The 26,702-nt window shown below is 49.4% G+C and overlaps 1 protein-coding gene across 5 annotated transcripts in view; it reads right to left on the bottom strand.

The window, feature by feature from the left end:
* The window catches only part of FGD3 (FYVE, RhoGEF and PH domain containing 3), a 42,054-nt gene that overhangs the window by 2,662 nt on the left and 12,690 nt on the right, over positions 1 to 26,702 (bottom strand). For all 5 annotated transcript variants that reach the window (XM_010835976.1, XM_010835975.1, XM_010835974.1 and 2 more), the window contains 13 exons: positions 22,423 to 22,512; positions 21,614 to 21,750; positions 19,249 to 19,405; positions 17,888 to 18,026; positions 17,278 to 17,336; positions 14,180 to 14,326; positions 13,744 to 13,836; positions 12,474 to 12,553; positions 11,202 to 11,232; positions 10,174 to 10,281; positions 8,756 to 8,818; positions 1,005 to 1,127; positions 550 to 690 (listed from right to left, as the gene is read on the bottom strand). In XM_010835976.1, coding sequence (XP_010834278.1) covers positions 550 to 690; positions 1,005 to 1,127; positions 8,756 to 8,818; positions 10,174 to 10,281; positions 11,202 to 11,232; positions 12,474 to 12,553; positions 13,744 to 13,836; positions 14,180 to 14,326; positions 17,278 to 17,336; positions 17,888 to 18,026; positions 19,249 to 19,405; positions 21,614 to 21,750; positions 22,423 to 22,512 — 1,368 coding nt within the window. The remainder of the gene's footprint in view (positions 1 to 549; positions 691 to 1,004; positions 1,128 to 8,755; positions 8,819 to 10,173; positions 10,282 to 11,201; positions 11,233 to 12,473; positions 12,554 to 13,743; positions 13,837 to 14,179; positions 14,327 to 17,277; positions 17,337 to 17,887; positions 18,027 to 19,248; positions 19,406 to 21,613; positions 21,751 to 22,422; positions 22,513 to 26,702) is intronic.

Here is a 26,702-nt window from a genome sequence, read left to right on the forward strand (position 1 = left end):
GTGAGACTGTGTTTGGAGATGAGGCCTCTAAGGAGGTAATTAAGTTAAAATGAGGTTATATGTATGGGCTCCAATCCAATATGATCAGTTTCCTCATAAGTAGAGATTAGGATATCCATAGAGAGAGCACCATGTGAAGACAAAGGGAGATTAAGCCCATCGACAAACCAAGGAGAGAGACCTCAGTTGAAACCAGCTTGCTGATCCCTTGATTTCAGAATTCCAGCCTTAAGGACTATGATGAAATAAGTTTCTGTTGTTTAAGCTGCCCAGCCTGTGGTATTTATTATTCAGCCTGAGCTGACTAAAGCACCATCTAACTCCAGGGTGCAAATGATTCCCAAGCTCTCAACCATGACTAGATCCTATGAAGCCCAACATGCACACAGGAGATATTTGGCATTCAGTTGCTAGCTGCCTGCAGTGGCCTACAGATCCAACTGAGCCTCATCAGTCCTGGCCCAGGAAAGCCAACAGCTCTGGGAGCACCATCTATCAAGGCTTCTGGGGCCTTGTGTCTGGAAGGCTCACCAGACCCAGCCCACCTACCTCTGTGCTCTGCTTGGGCTCCAGGGGCTCCTCAAGGCTGAGGTTCAAGTGGGCCACTGGCTGGGTCAGGAAACACTCTTTGCAGACACGGCTCTGCCTGCCGTTCTCAGCCTTGAATTCAGAGCACTTCCCACAGATGACCTGCAAGACAAGGGCACCTGTGACCCTACCACCCAGGGACAGAAGACTGTCCAGAAGGAGGCTGGAAGGGCCACAGTGACCAAGAGAGATGTGACATCATGTGGAGGGGAAGAGCTTGCCCATGAGCCAGGGGGATCAGGAGCCTTGTCCAGCAGGCAGAGACCCCGAGGCTGGACCCCTTTGGGCCTCCAGGCCCTGCCTTCTTGCTCGGAGGGTCCAGAATCCAGGGGGTCTGTGTGCATGGAAAGAAGATTGGGAGGAGAAATAAAGCACATGGAGGTCCCAACAGTTGGCCTCCTCCCATCTGGACTTACCGCTCCACATAGCTTGCAGTGGTGTTTCCTTTTGGTGATGGAGTTGAAGGTCTCACCACAGCTGCTGCAGCCCTGCTTCTCCTTGTCACGTCTGGTCTTAGAGGACCCTCTCCTGAGCTCAGACTGTTGGAGGCAAACCGCTGCAGTCAGCTTCCCAGCACGTGTGGAGTGGCAGCCGTGTGACACACAGGCAACGCACATGCGGGGCAAGAAAGCTGGACGTGCAGAAGGGAATTGAGCAGGAGCCACGTTGGCCATGGCCCCCTGTTCAGCCCCGCTCCCCAGAAGCTGCCCTGCTATCACACAGAGTGAAATTCCAAGGGGATCAGGAATTCTATGCTTAGAATGACCTGGCCCTCCACAAAGGTCAGTGACGTAACCCTGCCGTGTCGGCAGAGATAACAACCGGAACCCACACCAGGGGAAATGGTGGCTGCTCTGCAGCAAAGTCCAGACGCCGAGGACCGGGTGTCTGCACCCAGCATCCGGCCAGGTGGCCCTTGCTTCCACACTCTTATCCTGCACTGGGCCCCAGAGCGTGGTGCCTGCAGTTGCCCACCCAACACGTGTGAGAGTGCTCTCCTGGGGTGGAGGAGTAGGGTCAGGGGGCTGGACTCCCCTCTCTGTCTCCTCTGATGCTGCCTGAATTTCCCACAAAGGAGGGCACTGATGAGTCTTTTCAGCAAGAGAAGAGAAACAACAGGAAGTCATGAAACATAATGTGGTGTGTGTTCAGAGAGGTTAAAAGACCTTTGAGACAAGTCACAAGAACACACTACAAAATTCTTTTACTTTTGTTTTGCTTTCTTTAATGTATAAACAAGCTGTTTTGTGTAAGGTTTCTCAAAAAGATTTATAAGAACCACATCAAAGTCCTTGGAGCCAAGAGGAATTGGGAGTGGCAGGCAGCAATGGGAGAGAGGTTTTCATTTTCTTCTATCACTGTACTTTTTTCTTAAAAGTATTCATTCCTTTTATGGTAAGCATACATTTACAAATTTTTAAAAAATCTGATGCAGTTTAAAATAAAGGAACAGGTGCATAAATCATGCATGGGAGGTAGATGTCAAGGCGACGTATCGGAAAATTAAAGGTGTTGAGTTCTATAGCTAAGGGAAACAAGCAAATAGCAAAATAACAGACAGTAGCATATGATGTTTATACCGAAAAGGGTACATGCATGAAAAAAAGACTGGAAGGAAGCACACCCTGATGATCCTATTGGCTGTTTGGGGTAGAGTTACTCTTATCTGACTCTCTTATCTGGATTGTCTCAATTGTTCACCAGAACGGCTTGTGAAAGGAGAAGAAAACCAAAAAACATATAGAAAGCAAATCAGTCACTCACTGACCAGCACCCCCAAACCCCCACCCCCCACCTCACACTCCCATTGAGGACTGTGTCCCCTCTGCGCTATGAACAGAAGTTTGAGAGCTGGTGTGGTCTGCTCTGGCCACCTACACCCTGGCCATAGTGACATCAACTGTGTCTAGGACCCCAGCCCCATCTGATGCAATGGCTTGGGAGGTGAGTGGGAGGCAGGCAGGAGTGAGGGTGGGAGTGGGCACTGCCCATGCACTGAGGCTGGGATGGGGGCTCAGAAGTGTTGTCTGATTAGGTTTCTCCATCTGATTAGCAATAGTGCAAGTTAGGGGATAACTCCCAGGCCCCTGCCCTGCCCCTCATCCGCCGTGAGACCCTGCATGAGTCACTTTTCCTCTCCAAGCCTGGTTCCTCATCTGTAAAGTGGAGTAAGGGACAAAGCACAAAGCTGAAGTTGCTCCAGACAGATGAGGCAGGGCTCGCTGCCCGTTATTTCTACTTCGGTGTGTCCAAAACTTCTATAATAAAAATCTGAACAAAATAAACTAGAAATATGTTTAATATAAACTCTGCAAACTTAAGGAGAAAGAGATGCACTGGTCAGGGGTGAGGAGACAGAAAGGAGGGGCTTGTGCTGAATTGTGTCCCCCAAAAGTCATAGTTTGCAGTTCTAACCCCCAGCACCTTGGAACGTGACTGTAATTGGAGAGAGGGCCTTAAAAGAGGTGATTAAAGTAAAATGAGGTCACTTGGGTGGGCCTTAATCCAACATAACTGGTGTCCTTATAAGAGGAGATTAGGACATGGACATGCTCAGAGGCAAGACTACGTGAAGACACAGGGAGAAGATGGCTATCTATATGCCAAAGAGAGATGCTGTAAACAAGAAAAGAACAAAGAGTGTTACTCATCATCCAGTTATATAAGGTTCAGGCACAACCTCTGCAGTCATGACAGTGTGGCCAGAATGAAAAAGCAAGAGGAGACATTCTGTGTGTTGGAGAAACAGGCCCCGAGATAGATGCACATCTCAGAAAGAATTTCAAAGACCTCAGATTCTTGTATCTTCCCATGTACAGAAAAACACCAAAAGTGTTCACTTGAGATATGTGTTCTTTATGATTAGCAGTCATCTTTTACTAAGATAGATGTCTGTCTACATGTATGTCCTAGCCAAAATAAATCCATTCATATCCTGGCTCCTCCCCTCCTCTCTTAGAATCAGTTTCTCAGAGCTGTCTGCTGGGCTACAGTCTTCAGTAAGACCGTGAATAAAACTTAAATTCAACTCTTAAGTTGTATGTTTTTCTTTAAGTCAACAGGCCTCCGGAGAAACCAGCCCTGCCAACACCTTGATCCTGGATTTGCAGCCTTCAGAACTGTGAGCGAATAAGTGTCTGTGGTGCTTTGTTAAGCAGCCTGAACACAGGCCTATGCTCCCCAGCTCTGCTGCCTCTGCTCATAGTCCCCACTGTGGGCCCCACCACTGTGAGGCCAGCTCCAGCCACCTGGTACTAGGAGCCGTGAGACAGCTGGTGCCTCTGAGGGTGACAGGAACACTTATTCCGCCCAAGACCGCCCCCACCCCCGCCACCTTCTCCTCCATCTCATGACCCCTGGCCCCATGGACACTGGGCTTAAGATGTCCCCCTCTGTTTATTCCATGCAGCTCAGGACCTCAGAGCTCTGTGGGTGGAGAACGGGCGGCACAGACCCAACAAGCAACGCTGATGCTCCCCACAGCCGCACGTCTCACCCAAGGCCACCCTGCCATCCGACACGGGCCACCAGCCACACTGTAGCCCTGAGACACATTTGTCTGCCCCACTCAGGGTTCCTTCTTTGGAGACCATCTCCAGAACTGCTAGGGCTCAGACAAGAGGAGGGAAGGGAGGGGCCATCCACGGGTCTGCAGCAGCTGCAGCAGCCCCAGCCCTCCACCAACCTTCAAGGTGACCCTGTCATTCCCATTTTCCAGGTGAGGACACCAAGGGCACGTGGGATGGGCGTGGTCAGAGGTAGGGTGGCTGGATCCACTGGCTTGCCTTCAAGCCCTGACGTGTGCCACAGAACCTCAGCTCTCCAGACCCTGAAAACAGCACTGCACAATTGCAGAGAACACCAGGGGACCAAAGGGGCTTCTAGGGTATCTCTGAGGGCCAGGGAGTAGGCAGGGGGCTGGAGGGGCAGGGCTGGCCCACAAGATGGAGGAGAGGCTGTAGTGGGCCAGAGGTGTATGGCCATGAGCTTGACCTGTGAAGGTCACCAGGACAGCAGGGACCCTGCCCTAGCCAAAGGGACAGAGGGCAGTTCCCAGAGCAGGGCATCTTGGGGCTGGGGCTCAGCAGAGCAACCCTCCTGGCTTCCTTTGTCAGGCAGCAGCTCAGTGCTCAGATAGAGTTCAGGCTAGGTACCAGCTCCCTGCATGCTGAGGACTATAAGCCACTGTGGCCCACCACTGATGCACTACCCCACCAAAAGCTGGTGACCAGGTGGCTGGGGTGAGCCCACCTGCGTTGCTGGGGACAGGTCTTGGCCAACCATACTTCCTGTTTGGATGAGGATACAGAATAGGCCAACAAAAGGGAGAGGCTTAGATTTTCTCTCTGGGTGTGGAGACATTGGAAAGGCTGGGCCAAGTCTAACCGGGGAGGTGTGGAACCGTGGCTTTCTCCACTAACAGCCAAGTGACTCCACCCGCAGTGCTCCAAACACACAAGTGTGGGCCTGGGAGGACGTATGTGCCAAGGCCTGTTTCACGAAGCGTTTTCTCTTCAGCAGATTCACTTACAAAGCAGGGAAGCAGGAGGAAAATTCAGGTTAAGAAGTGGGTCCCAAACAGTGGTCCTGACAACCGGCCCCGGAAGACAGAGCCACACAGTTATCATCCGTCCTAAAGGGTGTGGACATTGGCCTACGTCTTAGGCCCTGCCCAGTGAGGCCCAGCCCCTCTTCCTCTTGTGGGCAGCTCTGTCCCAGGGCCCTGGAGGGTGGGTTGTACTAAATTTGTGCATGCTGAGGAGACGGTGGCAGGGGTGGGGCCTTCCTCGGCATCATGGAGGGGTCCATGTGTGGTCACGGTGGGTCAGGGACTCTGACATTTCTGTGCTTCTGAGAAGAGAGATGTAACTTTTACAGAACAGGGAAGTCTTTGGCTTCTGCAAGGCCCCCTTGCAAAACTTCCTGGTTTAGCTTCTCTTAGGAAAGACGGCTTGTGGAAATTGTGTGTCTGAGGACAGCACCAGGAAATCAAACCAGCACACCAAGAGTGAAGTTACATTTCCTCTCCAAAAGCTTACATCTGGCATGTTGTAGCAAAGATCACTCTTTCTAGTGTCAGAATTAAAACCCACTTTTAGGTACTTTCCACAAATATCCACTGAGTACGTCTTGGACTCGCCTTATACAGCGGGAGCTTCACTGAGTTGCCCTGGGTCCACTAAAATCTGTGCTCACCAGAGACACAAATGAGAAGAACCATGGCCAGGCCACATGTGCCGGGGCCAGAGCTACGAGTCTGTTGCTAACAGATGTCTGTCTATTGTAGGGCCCTGGCCTGGCTTGGGGTGGGTAAAGGGACTGGGACAAGGAGGCCTGAACTTGAACTGTGATCTCAAGCATCTGCGAGTCAGAGACGCTGCAGAGCCCTGAGAAGACTGAGCCCCAGGTGGGAGAAAGAGGGGCGGCCTGCTCATCCACTGACTGAGTGTCGCTGTCACTGCCCAGCAGGCTGCAGCCTGGCCTGGACAGACCCCTGGGCTGGGCTGAGGCCCTGACCCTCAGGGGCTCTCAGTTACCTTTTCACCTATAAAAGGAGTTGGGCGACCAACTGGAGGGGCACCCAAGTGGCCAACAGGCATCTGACATAGTTTCTCTCTCTCTTCCTCCTATCCAGGAGAAGGTAGGGGTGGAGGGTGAGGAATTGCCCAAGGCCTCATGTCAGGACCCAGTCACAGGTTAAAACATTAAACATGTGGCTTTCAGGTCCTTCCAGCTAGAAGATTCTCCAGTGGGCACTGCCTGCCCTGTGTGCCAGCCACACCTCCTGCTTCTCTCTCCCTGCCTTGGCACTGGATCCTCCCCGGTGCCTCCTCCCTAACCATGCAGCCTGCAGCCATTCCACTTCTCCTTGCATCCCAGGGCTGAGGCCTGCTATGGACTCACCCAACAAAGAATGGGGGTTGCTCATGGCTCTTGATGCCTTGTAGCCCACCCCAGGCCGAGGGTCAGATAGCAGAGGGCCCTGCATGGGGTCCAGCTCAGCTCCCCTGTGGAGGCAGGGAGAGGCAGTGCTTTATGCAAAGGGCCAGCATCAGGCTGTCAGAGACCCCTGGCCGAGGGACCCAGGGGCCAATTGGAAAACTGCAGAGGCCCCATCTGTCATTTCTCTCTGGTCAGTTACACAGAGGAAGCCTGAACGTGCGGATTCTTTTCATGACATTCCTAGACGTTCCCGAAAGGAGCCCAGTAGCACAGTGCAAGCCTTACGTGTACAGTTTTGTGATTCATAAAGCTTATAATGGGCTGCTTCATGAGGGAAACACTTGTCAGTGATCCTGGGGTCAGCTGTGAAGGCCTCACAGATGAGGCATTCTGCACAGAGCGGGCAGCAGGTACACAGGCCCTGGGACATGGCTAAGTGAGGGGGACCAGGGCGTGGTCGGGGAGGGTGGGCTGGAAAGAAGGCAATGCGAGACAGGGTCACGATGTGGGAAGCCCCTCAGGGAGTTTGAAGGGCTGTGATAAGACCATCTCTCCCCTACTGACCACGCGGCTTTTAGATTTCCTGACTTTGAGTTCAAACAAATTAGCGCAGGCTGCTTCTGACCCCCCAGCATACTGTGTGGCAGAAGTATCACTCAAATAAGGGGGCTCCTTCCTCTCAATTGGTCCCTGAACCCCACCATGCTCTAGAAAAGCTGTATCTTTCCCTCAGAGCCCAAGAACTTCTCAAGGGTTTCCCAGTGCCTGCAATCCAAGACATGTCAGGTCAGGGGTCATGTGTGACCTCGCAAAGCCTCTGCTCTTGTAACAGAGCCGGGGGGACACTGGTGCATCTGTTCTGGGGCCTCAGCAGGGGCTCAGTGCTATCAATGCATGGATGTTGTGGGAGGAGGAGATTAGTTTTCTTACTAAAAATCTAAGTCAGGACAGGAACACTTACTCCCCATAACAAGCTAGGCAGCTGTCCCTCCCTCTGCTGCTGTCCCAGGAAAGTCCAGTCACACCACAAAGTCTGGAGTCGAAGGCTAGGTCTCCTCACCTGTCAAGCCCATTTCCGCTTCCTAAAATGAGTTGTCCTTCACAACCGCCAACCCAGGATGGCGGTAATGACCAGCAGGGTGGCACTTGTAGCCAGAAAAGAAGGAGCTCTAGAAGCTGGTGCTAAATTCAGGCAGACTTTGCTGTCCGACTGGGGTGCACCTGCCCCGAAGGGAATGGTCCTGATAAGGGTGTGAGAAAGAGAAGTGGGGGAGGGAAGGAGAGGCAGGCATGGAGGAGAGAAGGTGGGGACAGTACTGACCCACCCACAGGAGATGTTCCTTTCTAGGAGCAAATACCCTGTTGGGTGTCAGGCTGGGCCTCAGGCCCCCACTCGTTCTTTCAAGCCTGGAAAACTGAGGAACAGGGCCAGGTGGGGCTCGTGGTAAAGAATCTGCCTGGAGATGCTAGTTCGATCCCTGGGTTGGGAAGATCCCCTGGAGAAGGAAATGGCCCCCCCTCTAGTATTCTTGCCTGGAAAATCCTATGGACAGAGGAGCCTGGAGGGCTACAGTCCATAGGGTCACAAAGAGTTGGACATGACTGAGCGTGCACACACAAAGGCAAAGCAGGGGTACCCAGGAGAATCCCCTCTCAGGATGCAGGGCACAGCACCTCCCTGGGAGTCTAGGGTTATAACTGTCATCAGACTTCATGACGATTAGGCCCCGTGGTTAATAACGACGCTCCCCTGTTCTGCATACTCCCTGCATGCAAGGCAAGCACATTTGCCCTCCTACTTAATCTCCCAACCAACAGAGTGGGCGGGGCTCAGGCATAGTCCCATGGCCTGGCCCTCTCAGAGTGGGGACAGGACACAGGCCGTCCCTGGACACACCATCTTTGCCCACACTGACTGAGCATCCTGAGGGCCAGGCACCACCTTGATGCACATTGATCCAGGGCTATTCTATTCATGGTAAAGAGCACAAGTCTTCAGAAGATCTTAGCTGTGTAACCTCCACCCACCCCAAAAAATGGACATTTGGGTCCCAGCAGGCTTACTCCAGCCCTCTCCCGACAGGCCCCAGAGGCCATCACTGTAAGGACGCAGGTCTCATGGAGTAGGGGGAAAGCTTACCCCTAAGGACTCACCCTCAGGTCACCCTGATCTGACCCCAACTTCTACCTCCCACCCATGCCAACAGCTGAGGGGGTCACTCACCCCTGAAACTCCCCCTCCACTGTTGGCTGGCACTGCAGGCACCTCGGAGCTGGGGCTCATCATCTGGAAGGGACAGAGACAGCTGGCATGAGCAGAGGTTCCATGGCCACATGCTGACATCCAGTGTAATGTTGGAACACCACCATTTCTTCTGTCTGATCACAGGGTCAGGAGAAAGACGGTTGGGGCCTAGCATTTGCTATAATTCTGACAATCAGCCCCTCCCTGGCCTGGCTGAGGACTGAAGGCATCCCAGGAGAGTTATCATTTCCCAGCTGGGGGTGGGGGAAGGTGGGCAGGTATGAAGCTTCTCAAGGTCCGTTGGGCCTGGCTGGCTACATCACACCATGTGAGGTGGCCCTGGGTTCTAGCTCCTTCCTCTGGCATTCATGGAGAGCTCAGTGCCCTGCCTTCTATGGTCAGGCTCTGCCTCTGCATCGACTTTAATAGCAGGTATGGGGTGGGGCAGGGGGATTCTGTTTTCAGGTCACCTCTGTTCAAGCTAGGAGACAGAGCTTTTCCTGCCTGGAGATGACACAAAGTTTTCTTCCAAAATAGTCCAGAAAGCAGACAAAATGGAGATTTGATGCAAATATTAAGTGGATAACGAGGTGGCCTGTGGGCCACAGGGAGGACCAACCAGGCCTGGTGTCTGGGACACTGAGCTGTTGAGCCAGTCTGGGCTGGGCATCAGGGATGTCTCTGAGGCCTCTCACCATGAAGTCACGTTTGGTTGTGCCCACACAGAGAGTCCCTTGGACTGCAAGGAGATCCAATCAGTCTATTCTGAAGGAGATCAGCCCTGGGATTTCTTTGGAAGGACTGATGCTAAAGCTGAAACTCCAGTACTTTGGCCACCTCATGCGAAGAGTTGACTCATTGGAAAAGACTCTGATGCTGGGAGGGATTGGGGGCAGGAGGAGATGGGGACGACAGAAGATGAGATGGCATCACCAACTCGATGGACATGAGTTTGAGTGAACTCCGGGAGTTGGTGATGGACAGGGAGGCCTGCCATGCTGCGATTCATAGGATCTCAAAGAGTCAGACATGACTGAGCAACTGAACTGAACTGAACACAGAGGGGATGGCCAGGGCCTAGGGCCACCTATCTGGCCGTGGGTGGGGATCCTGCTTCCCTGCTCTCCCCAGGCCTGGGGGCAACTCCCCATTGGGAGGAAGCCACCCCTGCTGATATGATCACAGCCCCTAGTGCACGTGAGAGGACAGCAGATCACGTAGCAGCTTCATCCAGCCCTCCCTCCATTCTGAGCGCCGACCACACCTGCAGGGAGCAGGGGTCCCCACATGGATGCTCAGTAAAGGTGGGCACAAGGAGAGTGTGGGGACCAACTTCCCTCCCAGATACCAGTCCTTGCGGAAAGGGCCTAGGTCACCCAACAGGTACTGGCTCTCACAGGGGGTTCTGGAGTGAGGGGGGAATTCTCATCCTGGCTGAAGGAGCCACTGAAGGCCTTGAAAGTCTGGCTGTTCTGCTTGTGCTTCTCAATGGTGGCTTGAATGACCTGAAACAACCACAGAGAACAAGGGCCCTCAGAAAGCATTTCAGGAAGGTCAGGACAGGGTCCTATGGTCATTGCCTTTCCCCCTGACCAACAGCTTCACATTTCGGCAATAGCCCCCCCATAAGGTGAGGAAACAAGGCTCAGGGATGTGACCAGTGACTGACAAGGTCCCCACGCCAGTTCCCATGGATCCCAATGCCACCCCACATGCAGTGCTCCAAGCCCAAAGCAGACACTCTCTGGGAACCTTTTATATGGATTTGAGGCCGTGTTTTCATTTCCTGCAACTGCATTACCATCTAGTATCTGTTTGAATTTCCTTTTTCTCCTCTCACTCAGATTTCTCTTCTATGAATTTTGTGAGCCACACTTCACTAATGGTTAGCATTTGGCCTGGTGGTGGTCTGCCCACCCTGCTCACTGCCTTGGTCTTCACACTGCCTTGGCCCTCCTGACCGATATCCCCGCCATGGCCAGCTCTGAGCTGAGCCTGTTCTGGCTGCCCCATGATGCTGCCTGGCCTGTCACTGGAAGTGCAGACTCCATCCTGGAAGTCAAACTGCTCTTTCCACACAATGCATCGCTCCTGCCAGCCATGGAGAGAAAGGTGACAAGGACCCGCCTTCAAACTTCCAGCCAGTAGGGATTCTCCCCAGGGTGAAGGCACCTCCCTGCATTCCCACTTCCAGGCCTTTACATTTATTTGTTTACTGAAGAGGAGCCCCAAATAAGAGAATGGATTCAAACTTTGGATTCTGAAGGTACTTAGAAGCTTGGTCAATCCACCACTTCAAGGTGGATAGATGGATGGGCAACACCTGAAGGGCCACAGGGCCATCCCATCCCTTGCTCCAGAATGAAATGACTATGCTGCTCAAGACTTTGGTCATTTGGTGACTTTAAAACTTTAGGAGCTTTACCTGAATCCATTCTTTCTTCTCCTCTTCCGTCCTATAAAAGCCAAAACAGTATGTTATTAATTTTGTCTTGAAAGTGAAAGTGAAGTCACTCAGTCTTGTCGAACTCTTTGCAACCCCATAGGCTGTAGCCTACCAGGCTCCTCCATCCATGGGATTTTCCAGGCAAGAATGCTGGAGTGGGTTGCCATTTCCTTCTCCAGGGGAGCTTCCTGATCCAGGGATCGAACCCGGGTCTCCCACATTGCAGGCAGACGCTTTACCAGCTGAGCCACCAGGGAAGCCCTAATTTTGTCTTAGATACCTAATTTTGTCTTAGATACTATAAACCATTGACTCCTCTCAGCTCTGCAGCAAACGCCTGAGCTGCTCACTGCCTGGAAGTACAATTCAAGGCTTGGAAGAGTGGCCCCACAGGCTGTGGGACAATGAAGCCAGTATCACCAAGTGCAGCCAGATTGAGTGTGACCAAGTGGAGTTAGATATGGCCATGTGGGTTCAGGACGGTTCAGGTGTGCCCAGACGAAGTCAGGTGTGACTGTATGTGGTTAAGCTTGGTATGCAGAGCCCTCTGCAGTGGATGTAAATCAACACCTCCCTGGGCCACAGTGGGTCATAGATGGGCTCTCCCACGTACTGCTGCAAGTCAGAGAGAGCCTGGCACCACCTTACAAGGTAGTGTGATAATAGCCACCAAAATTTAAAGTGGACGTGCTACTCTTTGGCCAGCAATTCCTCTTCAAGAATCTGTCAGATGTACATAACAACACATCTGTACAAAGCTTGGTTCATGGACACTGCTTGCAGCACCATTTGCAACAACAAGACCCCAGAGGAGCCTAGATGCCCATCAGTGGGAACCAGCCAATGACCATAGTGGAAAATTATCCTACTTTAGAAAATGATGATCATATATGGGATGATTTCTAATAAATTAAGTGAAAAAAGCAAGATGCAGAACAAACTAGACAGAAAATGGTCATCTGTGATTAAAAAAAATAGATACATGTATGTATGGGGACAAAAATTCCAGAAGGATGCTTCAGAGATGGTTAAAAATGTCTGCTGGGGGTGGGAAACAGGAAGTGGGTAGAGGCCTAATTTTCACTGACTTCCCCTTAGTACTGTTAACATTTTAAACCACAAATAAGCCAGTTAAATGAATAAATAAAAAATACATCAAAAGGTTATCCAGTTTAGAAAAGGAAGCCATCTGCTAAAATTTCAGGTCAAACACACTCACACAGCAGCAGACACTGAGGCAGCTGACCCTACCGAGTTTGTAGCTCCAGGGATCTTTTCTTTCCAGTTATGATGAATGTGTGGGCTGCCCCTGACTTGACGATATCCTGCACCTAAAGGCACACAGCCAAGGACAAAATGAAAACAGTGTGTCACTCAGCAGGGCCTGGACTCTGGACTCACACCGTCACTCAGACTTGGAGGGTTTTCCCTGAGAAGGGGGCAGAGGGGGCCCAGAGGGTCTGCAGGGAAGGTGTCCAGCTTAGGGTCATGGTTGCTGCGGGCGACTGTATGAGTCAGTCCATGGGGGGAGGGTGGACCACTGACCTGCCCACGCAAGGCTAAGACCACTCATCCACTGTTCTTAGAACTGTGCCAGCCAAATGTGTCTGTTCTTGGAGTTTCCCAGGAAGTCAGTGCCAGTGCCTTTCCCCACAAGGTACCCCCCAGACACTCCTGACACACAGGATGAAAATCTGAGAAGAGCCAGGAGGATCCCCACTTCTCTGCAGGAGTTTCTGAGGCCCCATGGGCTGGTGCCTTGGATCAGCGGCATCTGCAACAAGGAGCCATCCTTCATGCCCTACACTCTTCATTCCCTCAGCTGGACGTGGCCCACAGGCAGGCCACTATCAGAAGGGATTTTTTTTTTTTTGTATCACTAGCAAATCTTTACTTTTCAGAATAACTAAGTACTTTGATTTAGCCAGCATTTTTGGAGTGCCTGTTAATTCAAAGTACTCCCCCACAGGAGAAGGGGCACTGATTCCAGCTCCAGTAGCCGCACAGCATAAGACATCGATGGACTCAAGGAAGAGGGACGGCAAGAACAACAAGCCGTCTGGATTTGGGGTACAGATGTCAGCAGAACCTCATCCGGGTTCCAGATTGGTGCAGGAGTGGAGGGAGCATAGGACCAAGGACCAAAGAACAAGGACGCCCAAAGAGCAAAGTGCCCAAGCATGGGCACCCCATCTGTATTCACCTCAAACTTCCCTTAGAGTCTGTAAAGGGAACCCTGAGTGCTGGGTACAGGAGACAGCTTGGTCCTGCCATGGCCCTTCAGCCTGCCAACATGAAGCCTACACGTGCTGGAAGGTAGGCCAAGCTGAGGGGCAGGGATCCTGCCCACTCAATCCAGGATGCCAGGACTCAGAGATGTTCCTGCACGCCTGGATCAGGACATAAGCAAGGCTCAGAGAAGCAGGCAGATGACCAGTCGCACAGCAGTGAGTGCCCTGTGTCCCTCCACCTGCTCTGTGCTTTCCCAGGGGAACAGATTGCGTGGGAGGGGCTCACCCACCTGGAGGCCGGAAATGTCCATCTTCTCCCGGACACTGAACTTCTGGCCCATAAGCCGCAGTTTGGGCACACAGTAAAGGATCATGCTGTTGAACTGCGATAGGGACGGGCAGGCACGCGATGAGGGGTGTCTGACCCCAGAGAGGAGCACCCTAGGGAGGAGGTGGGGCGTGGCCCTGGCGGTGGTGGACAGGGCTAGGTGGGGCTGGGCTGAATGTGGGCGTGGCGAGGGCATGCTAGGGGGTGGGCTGAGGGTGTGGCTTAGCCGCTGGGCGTGGCTTTGCCGCTGGTTGGGTCTGGGCTGGGTGAGGGTGTGGCTGAGTGACCCGGTGGGCCAGGACTCTGCGTCTGGGCTGGGTGAGGCCCGGCAGGGTTGTGGCTCTGCAGCTGGGTTGGGCAGGAGTGGGCAGGGCTGGTGTGATTGGATGGGGGCTCACCAGGAAGAGGTGGCGGTCCTGGGTGGTGCCATTCTTGGCCGACAGCTTCTGGATGTGGCCCTCCTTGATCAGCTCGTTCGCAGGGTTGACGATGTCCTCTTCCCCACCCAGTCTCTCGTACACCTCCAAAAGCTTGTGCATTTTCTCCTAAGAGAGACACGGGGCTCAGGCAGCTCCACAACCACAGGGACTGGAGGCCTGCCAGGGCTGGGGACCCAGAGATGAATGGAACCCTGCCCTCCAAGTGTGGACCAGAACCAAGATGGGACCATGAGCCTGTGTACAACCAGATGTGAGGGGAAACATGGGTGACACTCAAGTTGGGCACTGAAGAACAGAAGTTCACCTTGCATGTTAATAATAACTATTCAATTGTAACAGCAGCTAGCACCATGTGCCCTGCCCTGTTCTACACATAGTATACTTAATACACATAGTGTATTTAACCTAATTCTAGCACAGGTTCTATGAGGCAGATCCCATGATTATTCTCAACCTATAGACAGAGAAAGACTTCCCTGGTGGCTCAGACGGTAAAGCGTCTGTCTACAATGCGGGAGACCCGGGTTTGAGCCCTGGGTTGGGAAGATCCCCTGGAGAAGGAAATGGCAATCCACTTCAGTATTATTGCCTGGAAAATCCCATGGACAGAGAAGTCTGGTAGGCTACAGTCTGTGGGGTCGCAAAGAGTCGGACACGACTGAGCAACTACACACTTCATAGACAGAGACACTGAGACACAGAGAAATTAAGTAACTTGCTGGAGGTGCTTCAGCTAGAGAACCGGGACTGGCTCTCTTGGCCTCCACACTGCATGCCAGTGCCTTCTATGGGGAGGCAGTGAAGGCCTTGGGTCAGAGGAGATACGCTGGGCCCCTCTTGTGTTTTAGCCTTACCGGTTTCCTGCTCCACCCTCAGATGGCCCAGGGCCATGATAAGACCAGACCTCTGCCGAGCCTCAGGTCATCTCCCTCCGGCCTCAAGACTGGTTGTGGTCATATGGTCAACCAGCTCCCCTGGGGTATGAGGGGAGAGGATAGGCAATTCATTGTTACAGCTCTGGGCTGAGAGGCACCTAAGCCAGGAATGAAGGAATGAACACAGCGAAAGGCAGAGCTGAGCCTAAGGAACCTTAACCCAGCAACAAAAAGAGTAGATCCACTATGCTACAGCAGCCACTGCCCTTGGATCTGACCAGTCTAAATCTGCACGCCCTGGAAACAGGCTGGTTTAGTTGGCCCTTCTGTCTCTGGTATGGAAACAAGTGGTAGAAATGGGCGTGGGAGCAGAAAGGGGACCCCAGCATAGAGATTAAGGAGGAGCAGACAAGGCAGGGCCAAAGGGCCTGTGTGTCCTGGAGGCTAGGCATGCAGACAGCACGTTGGAGAGCTTGTGTGTGTACCTGGGAGGCGATGGCAGGTCAGGAGGGCTCTGAACAGGGAGTGACAAAATAAGCAACCCACAGAAGGCTCTGAGCAGAGAAAGGTGGATCAGAGTCTGGGGAGACTGGAGGTGGGGAGGCTGCAGCGGTGGTCCAAGATGAGGAGATTACAGATAGATAGGTGGAAGCATGAAGAGGCTCCTGTGAGCACACACTGATAAACCGTCCCCTGCACCTGATAAGAGCCCCCAGACTGTCACAGAGGCCTCACCAGACTTGGAGTGAGAACTGCCACATGGTGAATATGGTATAGTGTGATGGGAGTCCATCCCATGCCCCTCCGAGATGTAGGCCCACAGCAGCTCCTCCAAAGGTCCATGGCCTCTATGTGACCTCATGACCATGGAGTTCCATGAAGCAGCTCTTTCTCCTCCATTAGATTTAGTATTAAGGACAAAAAGATGGGAAATTAGATTAAAAAGGATCTAGAGTGAAATGTTGCCTGTTTTGGTTGCTGTGGGTACCCCCAAAGCAGACCCAATCCTGGGGAAAGTCAGGTAGGAGGACATAGGACATGGATCACACATAACAAGAGCTTCCCCAAAACAGGCTGCCCATCTCTCATTTCTCACTGTTGAGAGATGTGGGGGTCAAAGAAATATTTCCCTTTCTTTCTCCTCTCAAAAAACAGCAGTGCCCATGTGAAAGTAAATAGGTCCCAGGACTGAGGGAACCAGGGCTGGATAGAGACTGTGGCAGCCTGGAGAGCCGGCTCACTGAGAAGATAACCTCATCTCATCCTAGGTTGAAGTGTGGCCCTGGTGTTTTCAGGGTTTTCCAGTAAAGCCAAGAATTTGGATTCTCCTGTGAAATGCTCTGATCTAAAATTCTGGGTAAGGAATTAGAAATTCTTACACTATGTCCAGGCAGTGTGCAGGATAAACAAGGGCTGTGATGAAACAATGCCAGCTGGGTCAAAAGGTGTTGGTATGAGCTAGGACGCCTCCCCATCTGCAGACCCCATTGCTCAGAGGTGTTAGATCAACAAGAGGACACCTTCAGGCTGTATCTGGAGATGGGGCCTTTGGTAGATGATTAAGTTTAGATGAGGTCATGGTCATGGGGTGGGAGAGGGAATCATGATGAGATTACAGCCCTAATAAGAGAGACATCAGAGAACTTGCTCTTTCTTTTTGCCAAGTGAGGACAACGAGAAGGTGGCTGTCTACAAGCCAGGAATCAAATCCATCAGCACCTTGATCTTGGACTTCGAGCCTCCAGATGGTTAGAGTAAATGTCTGCTGTTTAAGATGTCTAGTCTACAATACTTTGTTATAGCAGCCCCAGCTGACAGAGCTTGAATGAATGAATGAACAATCAAATGAGCGATGCTGACACTGAGAGCTAACACTGAACTGTACCAGGTCTTGTTCTGAGCACTTTATGTAGAGTGATTTGATCCCCATGATCCCCAAGGAGACAAGTATTGTCAGTGATCTCATTTTGCAGATGGGGAAACTGAGGCACAGGGTACTGTATAACTTACTAGCAATCATCAAGCTAGTAAGGGGCAGGCCTGTATAGCTCTCAGCAGAGCCTCTGTCTTCCTGGGGGCAGGCGGGTGAGTGTGCATACTGATGATGCTTGGCCCACCCTGTGCTTGCCCTGCCCTAAACTGCTGGTTCCTCAGGCATCTTCTGGGAATGCCCACACTCACCATTTTCCGAATGGCAGCGTTGGAGTGGTTGGCAGCTGTGGAGATGAGCTCCAAGGACCCTGCAGAAAGACGACAGAATCTAGCTACAGGGCACCTGATGGCGCCACAGGTCTTTCCCCCATGAGGCTGAGTGCCAGGCTCTGCCCTGTGCCTGTCCTTTCCCATGGCTGTACCAGGTGCTCATTAGAACTGGCCCAGGGTGGGGCAGTGCAAGCTGGCAGACGTGTCCCATTTGCTGGGGGTCTGCCAAGGCTGGCGTCCCATTCCCCTGTGCAGATCCTGCCCCATGCTGCCCATCAGCTGCTGCCCGTGCACCAGGTACAGCCTTGCCAGCCCCACAAGGTCCTCCATGAGCCCTAAGCTCTGCCAGCACTTAGCAGTTCCCTCCACAGGAACATCATCCTCTCCTCACACTGCAGTGGGGCAGGGGAGGTTTTCCCTTGCACTCACTCAGTCGCTTCCTGCTTAGGGGTCAGTTGGAACTCTTTCCTTCCGTCTCTGTCTCTGTCTCTCTATCTCTGCCTCTTTGTCTCTATCTTTCTGTCTGTTTGTCTCTCTCGATGTGGGTTTTCAGCAGGAGCCCCAACTCCCACCACCCAGGCCAGCTCACTCTCTGCATCCTTCCAGTCTGGGGCATCCTCTGGGAGCCTCTTCAGATAGTCCTTGAGCAGCAGCTCATAGCGGGGGACCCTCTGCACGGGCTCCAGCATGTGGTGCTGCAGGGTCAGGTTTCCGCACAGCTCCTGCTTCTGTGGGGTAGACAGAGGAGGTGTGGGGCACCCATGGGCAGGCATGCGGCTCCCAGGCACACTCCACACTTTCAGCTTCTGCAGCCCCCAGAAGGCTGCCTGGAGAACCCACAATTGACTGACTGCAGGCCACATCTTACACAGAGGAAACTGAGGCTTGGAGAGATTGAACAATGGAGTGAGGAGCTGCACCCCAGGCAGGCCTGCTCTAGACCCAGTGCTGGCACTTTTATATACATCTTCGTTGGAGACTGTTCTGTGCGGACAGCTGGGAGGGCCCAGCTGCAAGTGAGCGGGTGAGGGTGTAGGGGTGGCAGGTAAAAGGGGAGAAAGAAGCACTCAGAATCAGAGATATCCTCTCTGGGGAGAGATGGGGATGCTGAGAGATGCAGGCAGATCCAGGACTCTATACTAAGAAATCATGAGTGATGTGATTACAGTGGGATCTGAGGACAACCCAGAAAGTTATCAAGGGGCCACCCCAAATCTGAACCTGTCCTTCAAAGCCTTGGCACAGAGGGCTCAGTGCCCATTAACTCTCCAGGGTACAGTGAGGAATGTAGGTGCACGTATGGATGTGTGAACATGTGTGTGTACACATGTGCACCTGTGTTACACATGTACATATATGCATGTGGGTGCAGGTGGCTCATACTTAAAATATTTTTAAAAGAATTACTTTATTTAAATTGGTGAATGTGGCCAATTAAAACCCTCAAATTTTGTATGGAAAACAAAATCTTAAATAAAGTTAAAAAATAAAACATCAATGGGGAAAAATAATTTGCAACACATTTGAGAGTTAACAGCTGACATTCTTAACATGTAAAATCTGCATGAATTAGTAAGAAAAAGACCAACAGGGCAGTAGACAACAGTAACCAGAGTTGTAAACAGTCTGTTTGCAGAAAAAGAGAAAAAAAAAATTGATGCAACATTTTCCTAAGTGTTTGCACCAGCCACAGAAGGATGCTCTGGAGGGAGACTGGCATTTGGATCCTGGTCCTATTGAATAATAGTTTGTGATGACACGATCGCACAAACTTTTTGAGCCACAGTTTCCTCTTCCATGAAATGAAAATGATGATTTGTCTCTTGGAGTTATTTTAAAGATCAAAGCATTAATAGAGCGTCTGGACACATCCCACAATTTTACTGATTTCCTCCATGTTGAAACACAAACCCATCACTGTGCCCGTGAAGCAGAGGTGGGGCCACCTACCTGGATGCTTTGGACAGTGTCTTTAAATACAGGTGAGCGCTGGGTCCAGGTGCTCACCAGCTCCATAGCCCGGTCAAAGTTCTTGACATATTCACCATACATCTTGAGGAACGGGGCCAACTTCTGCAGGATGTCTCCAAGTCGAGGGTTCACATCCCTTCACCAGGAAATGAAATCATCACACACATAGCTCCAGTGAAGGGCCAGGGTGGGACAGGGACTTCACAGGGAGCCATGGGACAATGGCCTGACTCCCAAGTCTGTGTGATGGTGGGCAAACTGGTCACCCTCTCTAAGCCTTATTTTCCTCTCCTGTATCACATGGGATGGAAAATAGTGTATTGCCTAGAGGATCATGTGAAGTACTTCAACAGTGCAGTCACAGAACCATTGCTCAAAACCAGGAGCTGTTAGTAATAATGGAACCACCTGATGAGCCACAGTTATCGAAGAGAACCAAGAAAACCCCATTATACTTCTATATGAGCAACAATTAGGAACAATAGGATGATCTAATTCTGGCAATATCATGGGAAAGCAGCACTGTGTAATAATGAGTGGTTTGGACAGGGATTTAGAAATAAATTTAAAGGAACCAAAAATATATGAATATATTAGACTTTAGAACTGTGGGGGATTGATTCTAAAGAAATAATCCAAAAGAAGAAAAAAAGGCACAGGCAAAAAGTCATCCTCTGCAGCATTACTAGGAATGGGCTTTCAAAGGCAGAGGGGAAGCCCCTGGACTCCTGCACCATTATTACACAAGGAGTGTCTGTGTACTGACAGTCTTTTCAGGGCCTTGAGGGGCAAAGTCATTTCTAGCAGGTGTGCGCTGCATTAGCCAGAAAGGCAGTCCAGCCCTGAGCTTTAACCTCATGGCCTTGCACACAGTATAACCTGCTCTGCAAGTGGAGCGTGTCCTTCTAAATATTTACAAATTGACCTGGATGCTTGCTGAGCCTTGCAGGTGCAGGGACACCCCCCAATCAAGCCCCTGGCCCTTGGCCTCTGTGTTCTCTCTGGCCTGGCTCTAGCTTAGAGAGTGGACTCTTGGGGACACCACAGGCCTTGCAGCTGAGCTGTCCCTCTCCTACAAATAAATGGAAGCAGCAGAGGGACAGAGGGACAGCCCTCTGGGGACACTCACGAGAGAGAAAAACATCTCAGTTTTTAAAGTAGAGGTGCAGTATATACTAGGAAGGAAAATAAACCCATAAGCATGGTCTATTCACTGGTGTTTGCAGACGTCAAACCTCATTTAAACTCTGCAAAGCTCTGGTTTGGTGGTTTTAGTTGTTAAGTCATGTCTGACTCTTGAGACCCCATGGACTGTAGCCCACCAGGCTTCTCTGTCCATGGGATTTCCCAGACAAGAATACTGGAGTGTTTTGCCAGTTCCTTCTCCAGGGGCTCTTTCTGAACTATCAGTCAAATCCACATCTCATGCACTGCAGTCTCCTGAATTGCAGGCAGATTTTTCACTGACTGAGCCACCAGGGAAGCCCAAACAATTCTATTTACAGTAGCACCTGCTCAAGGTGCTCGGTCACATCTGACTCTTTTGCGACCCTGTGGACTCTAGCCTGCCACGCTCCCCTGTCCATGGAATTCTCAAGGCAAGTATACTGGAGTGGGTAGCCAACCCCTTCTCCAGGGGATCTTCCCGACCCAGGGATTGAACCCAGGCCGCCTGCATTGCAGGCAAATTCTTTACAGTTGAGCAATCAGGGAAGTCCTGAAGGAAATGGCAACCCACTCCAGTATTCTTGCCTGGGGAATTCCATGGACAGAGAAGCCTGGTGGGCTACAGTCCATGGGTTTGCAAACAGCTGGACACAACTGAGCAACTAACAAAGCCCTGAGCAGGTATTAAAGTCTCTTTCATAGCTCAGTTGGTTAAAAAATCTGCCTGCAATGCAGGAGACCTGGGTTCGATTCCTGGGTTGGGAAGATCCCCTGGAGAAGGAAATGGCAATCCACTCCAGTATTCTTGCCTGAAAAATCCCTGGACAGAGGAGCCTGGTGGGCTACAGTCCATGGGGTCGCAAGTTGGACATGACTCAGCGACTAAACCACCACCACCAATTTGCAGATGAAGAAGCTAAGACACTGAGAGGCCATGGGGTCAGGGTTGGCCCAGGACCCTGCAAAAGAGAGCCTAGGACCCTAGGAGACAGGTTTCCCAGGTAGCCCCTGGTTTGGGGGCATGCAAACCCCAGATTTAAAGGCTGCTTGGCAGGGAATATACAACAAAACACTGCAACAGGATCACCATGACCTTCAATCTCCAAAGGCATAGGAATCCAACTCCCAGGGAAATGTCGGCCCCTCCACTTTCCCAGGCACCCTGAGTTGCACTTACCACTCATTCGTGATCCGCGCCTGCAGCTCAGGCAGGAGGAACTGCCCGTGGAAGCGATAGATGGAGGAGATGTTAGAGAAGATGCCTGTGGTGACTTCTGAAGGGATCCCTGCTTCTGTCAGCCCGGTGCAGAAAACCTAGGCATGGAGAAGCCCTTGCAGTGGTCACTAAATGTGGGTCACTGCAAATGGTTACAATCATGCTTCTGCTACAAACATGGGAGCTCAGGAGAGGCTGCCATTGCCTTATGTTTTCTTAATGAAACTTCTGCTTCAACAAACTGCCTTAAAGAACCTTATGGTCTTAAAGCGAGCTTACTGATGGCCAAGAATTAGGAGTGAGGCAGCGACAGTCCCCTCTAGACTGAGACAGACCATCTTTCTCCCATCTGCCTTTCATGGGAAATGGATTTCCTTTCTCTGCTTTGTGAGCTACAAACAGAAGCAGCACCTGTCAAAACCTGGTTTCTATTGGAGTTTTACTTCCTGTGCTCATAAACCCCATGTTGCCAGGTAAAGAGGGAGAGTGCCATTCACTGTCATAGGGCTTTACATGCTCAGATAATTTAACTGCCTTGAAGAAAAACCCCCAAGGTGACTAGACAAGACCTTTGCCCCAGAGCCACAAGTTGTGAAAGCAAAAACTAAAAATTTCTGGAGGAGACTTAAATATATCCAAGTTTTAGTATTCGTGTCAGTCATATTCCAACTGCAAGGCCTAGCCAATGCTAAGATAGAAAGCTTGCCTCTGAAACTGCCCACTGAAACTCTGGAAGTAGACAAAGGCAGGCTCCAAGCCAGGAGGGTTACCTGGTCTAGCAGGTGCAGCCGCTTCACATAGGTCTCCTCCGTGTGCAGGAGCTCCTGGGCGATGTGGAGCAACTTCTGAGGCTCAGAGCACTGTGAAGAGAAGAGCTATAAGTCACCTAGGGACGGTGAGTTTGGGGGAGGCAGCATCTGACACTGCATACCAGGGATGACCACAGGCCCCCAAAGATCAGAGGAAGCTGCTGGAACTGGGATGTGAGGCTCAGTTCTCACAGATGGAATTTCCAGGGAGGTTTCTGGGGGAGACAGAATAATTTTTACCAATCCCCTCAAATCTTCTGCAGCCAAGAGAAAACTCTATCCTCCCAGGGCTTTGACTGCAGAACAGCTACAATAGCCACATCAAAATATACTGTGGAATGACATCATCAAGATGGCAAATCAAAGCTACAAGCCCACCCAATAGACACATGAAAAGATGCTCAACATCATTAATTGTTACAGAAAAACAAATCAAAACTATAATGAGGGTATCACCTCACACTGGTCAGAGTGGTCATCAGTCATTAAAAAGTCTACAAATAAGAATATTAGAGAGGGTGTGGAGAAAAGGGAACTCTCCTATACTATTGGTGGGGATATAAATTGATGTAGCCAATATGGAGATTTCTCAAAAAACTAAAATAGAGTTGCCATATGATCTTATAATCCCACTCCTGGGCATATGCCCAGAGAAAACTATAATTAAAAAAGGTACATGTAGCCCAGTGTTTATTGCAGCACTGTTTAAAATAGCCAAGACACAGAAACAACCTAAATGTTCATCAACAGATAAATGAATAAAGAAGATGTGGCGCATATATACAAGGGAATACTGCTCAGCCATTAAAAAGAGTGACATAATGCCATTTGCAGCAACATGGGCTAGATATTATCATACTAAGTGAAGTAAGTCGGACAGAGAAAGGCTATGCGATATCACTTATGTGCTTAGTTGCTCAGTCGTGTCCGACTCTTTGCAGCCTTATGGCCCACCAGGGCCACTGTCCATGAGGATTCTCCAGGCAAGAACACCGGAGTGGGTTGCCATGCCCTCCTCCAGGGATATCGCTTATATGTGGAATATAAAATACGACACAAATGAACTTATCTATGAAACAAAACAGACTCACAGAATTAGTGAACAGCCTTGTGATTGCCAAGGAGAAGAGTGAGGTGTAGGAGCGATGAACTGGGAGTTTGGGATTAGCAAATGCAAACTATTATATATAGAATGGATAAACAACAAGGTTCTGGTGTGTAGGGAACTATATCCAATAGCCTGTGATAAACCATAATGGAAAACATATTAAAAAGAATGTGTGTGTGTATATATATACTTATATATAAATGCATAACTGAATGACTTTACTATACAGTAAAAATTAACATAACATTGAAAATCAGCTATGCTTCAAGAAAATAAATTTACAAAAAAGAAAGCTCCACGCCCTCCTTCTCCTACATAGACATGGAGTTAACAACATGCAAACAAGAATACCTCTGTGAAATCTCAGGACAGCTGAGAAACTATGGCTTCCAAGCCATTTTAAAACTAAGAAGAGATTCTATCAAGCAGCGAATGAAAACTGGTGTTTGGAACACCCTTTTACGTTCCTCCCCCAAGCAAAATAGGATGGCACAACTGGGAGGAACTCCCCCTCCCCATGATGCTCCTCCCTCAGGATGAAAACAAAGGAGTGAGCTGTACACCCAGTGTTCTGTCTCTTCTGGAAGTTTCCTGAGGGATGGTTTTTGTCTTGCCAGACTTGGAATGCTATCATGACCAGTGCCAGAGTTTCAAAGACACTGAAAACTGAGGCAAGAAGCATGTTAGAGCTGATGGTCTGCAGGCAGATGCCAGAGGAGCAAGAGATCAGACAAAGTTTACTAAGTTTTAGAACTTCTAGCCTGACTGGCTAAGATTTTTCCCTGCACAAAGCCAGCATGTGAAGACTGGAGAGGTGGTTGTTTTTCAGATGCCCAAATTCCAGCAAAATATTACAAAGAAATAGGGAAACGTGGTGTGATTAAAGGAACAAAATAAAATTCCAGAAACCAACCCTAAAGAAGCATAGATCTATGAGCTGCCTATAAAAAAATATTAAATACCTGTCATATAGATGCTCAATGAGCTAAAAAAAAAAAAAAAAAGGAACACAAATAGACAACTAAGTGAAATTGGATGCATGAACTAAATGAAAATATCATTAAAGAGATAGAAACCATAAAAAAGACCCAAACAGAAATTCTAGAGCTGAACATTTCAATAACTAGACTAAAAAATTCAATCTAGGTCATTTGAAAGTCAGAGAAACAAAAAGAAAAACAATGAAGAAAAGCAAAGAGAGCCTAAGAAGTTTATGGAATACTATCAAATTGACCATATATGCATTATGGGAGTCCCAGAAGAAGAGAGTAAAAAGAGCAGAGAGTTTACTTGATGAATTTTTGGCTGAAAATGTCTCCCAAATGAAATGGATACAAATTCAAGAATCTCATGGAACTCCAACTAGGACAAACCCAAAGAACCACAGTGGGACCTATTATTAAAAAAGGTGGGGGAGGGGGGTAGTGGGATATATTTAAAGTGCTAAAGATGAAAAAAAAAAAAAAAAACTGTGAAGCAAGAATACCTTATTCAACAAAGTGGTTCTTCAAAAGTGAAGAATAAAGACTTTCCCAAATAAGCAAAAGATAAAGAGTTCATTATCACTAGACTTGCTATACAAGAAATGCTGAAGGAAGTCCTTTAAGTTGTGAAAAGATGGTAGATAGCAACATGAAGTTATACAAGAATATAAAGTTCTTCAATAAAAATAAATGCATGAACAAATATGATATAATAACCTATACTATCATAATTTTTGGTACAAAATAACACAAAAAGGACAAAAACTTTTAAAAACTCTAAATCGATGTGAAAGGGCATACTGGACATATAAAACATGTCATTTGTGATAACACATAGATCATCTGGTAAGGACAGCTGTAAAGCAGAGTTTTTGTTTACCATTGAAGTAAGTTTTTACCAGCTTAAAATACAATGCTATAACTTTAAATATTTTATGTAATTGCAATAGAAAAAATATATAGAATATACACAAGGGGCAATGAGAAAGGAATCAAGGCATATTATTACAAAAAAGTCAGTTAAACTTAAAAGAGGAAAGCAGTAAGAGACGGACAAAAAAGTTACAAACCATATAGAAAACAATGAAAAAGGCAATAGTGAGTTCTTCCATATCAGTAATTTCTTTAAATGTAAAATAATTTAAACTCCCCAATCAAGACATATGGATTGGTTGAACAGATTTAAAAAAAAATAGCATTCAGTTATATGCTACCCACAAGAAACTCGGGCTTCCAAGGTGGCTCAGTAGTAAAGAATCAACCTGCCAAAGCAGCAGATGCAGGAGAGGAGAGCTTGATCCCTGGGTTGGGAAGATCTGGAGGAGGAAATGGCAACCCACTCCAATATTCTTGCCTGGAAAATTCCATGGACAGAGGAACCTGGCAGGCTACAGTCCATGGAGTCACAAAGAATCAAACATAACTGAGTGACTAAACACACAGAAGAAACTCACTTTAGACTTAAGGATATACATAGGCTGAAAGATGTAAAAAGATATTTCATGGAAATGGTCAACAAATAGATCAGGAGTGGCCTACTTACATCAGACAAAATGGACTTTAAATAAAAAACCTTACACAATACAAAGACATTATATAATGATAAAAGGATCAATTCACCAAGAAGATAGAAAAATTATAAATATGCATTAAACCTCATGGTGGGGGTGGTTTACTTGCTGAGTCATGTCCGACTCTTGTAACCCCGTAGACTGTAGGCTACCAGGCTCCTCTGTCCATGGGATTCTCCAGGCAAGAATACTGGAGTGGGTTGCCATTTCCTCCTCCAGGGGATCTTCCCAAACCAGGAATCCAACCTGGGTCTCCTGCATTGTAGGCAGGTTCTTTACCTCATAACACCTAAATATATGAAGCAAACTTCGACAGATTAGAAGAAAGAAGCTGATTACAACAAAATAGCAGTAGGAGACTTCAGTACTTCCAATACTGGATAGGACATGCAAAATATCAATAAAGAAGCAAGGGATTTGAACAACAGTGTCCGAATGAACCTAACAGACATATGTAGAGCGCTCCATCTAATAATGGCAGAACATACATTCTTCTCAAGTGCACATGGAAACCCTCAAGATCAGACCATGTGTTAGGCCACAAAACAAATATTAACAAATTGAAGAAGATTGAAATCA

The sequence above is a fragment of the Bison bison genome, unplaced genomic scaffold (genome assembly GCF_000754665.1).
Source record: "Bison bison bison isolate TAMUID 2011002044 unplaced genomic scaffold, Bison_UMD1.0 scf7180017864057, whole genome shotgun sequence".
NCBI lineage: Eukaryota > Metazoa > Chordata > Mammalia > Artiodactyla > Bovidae > Bison > Bison bison.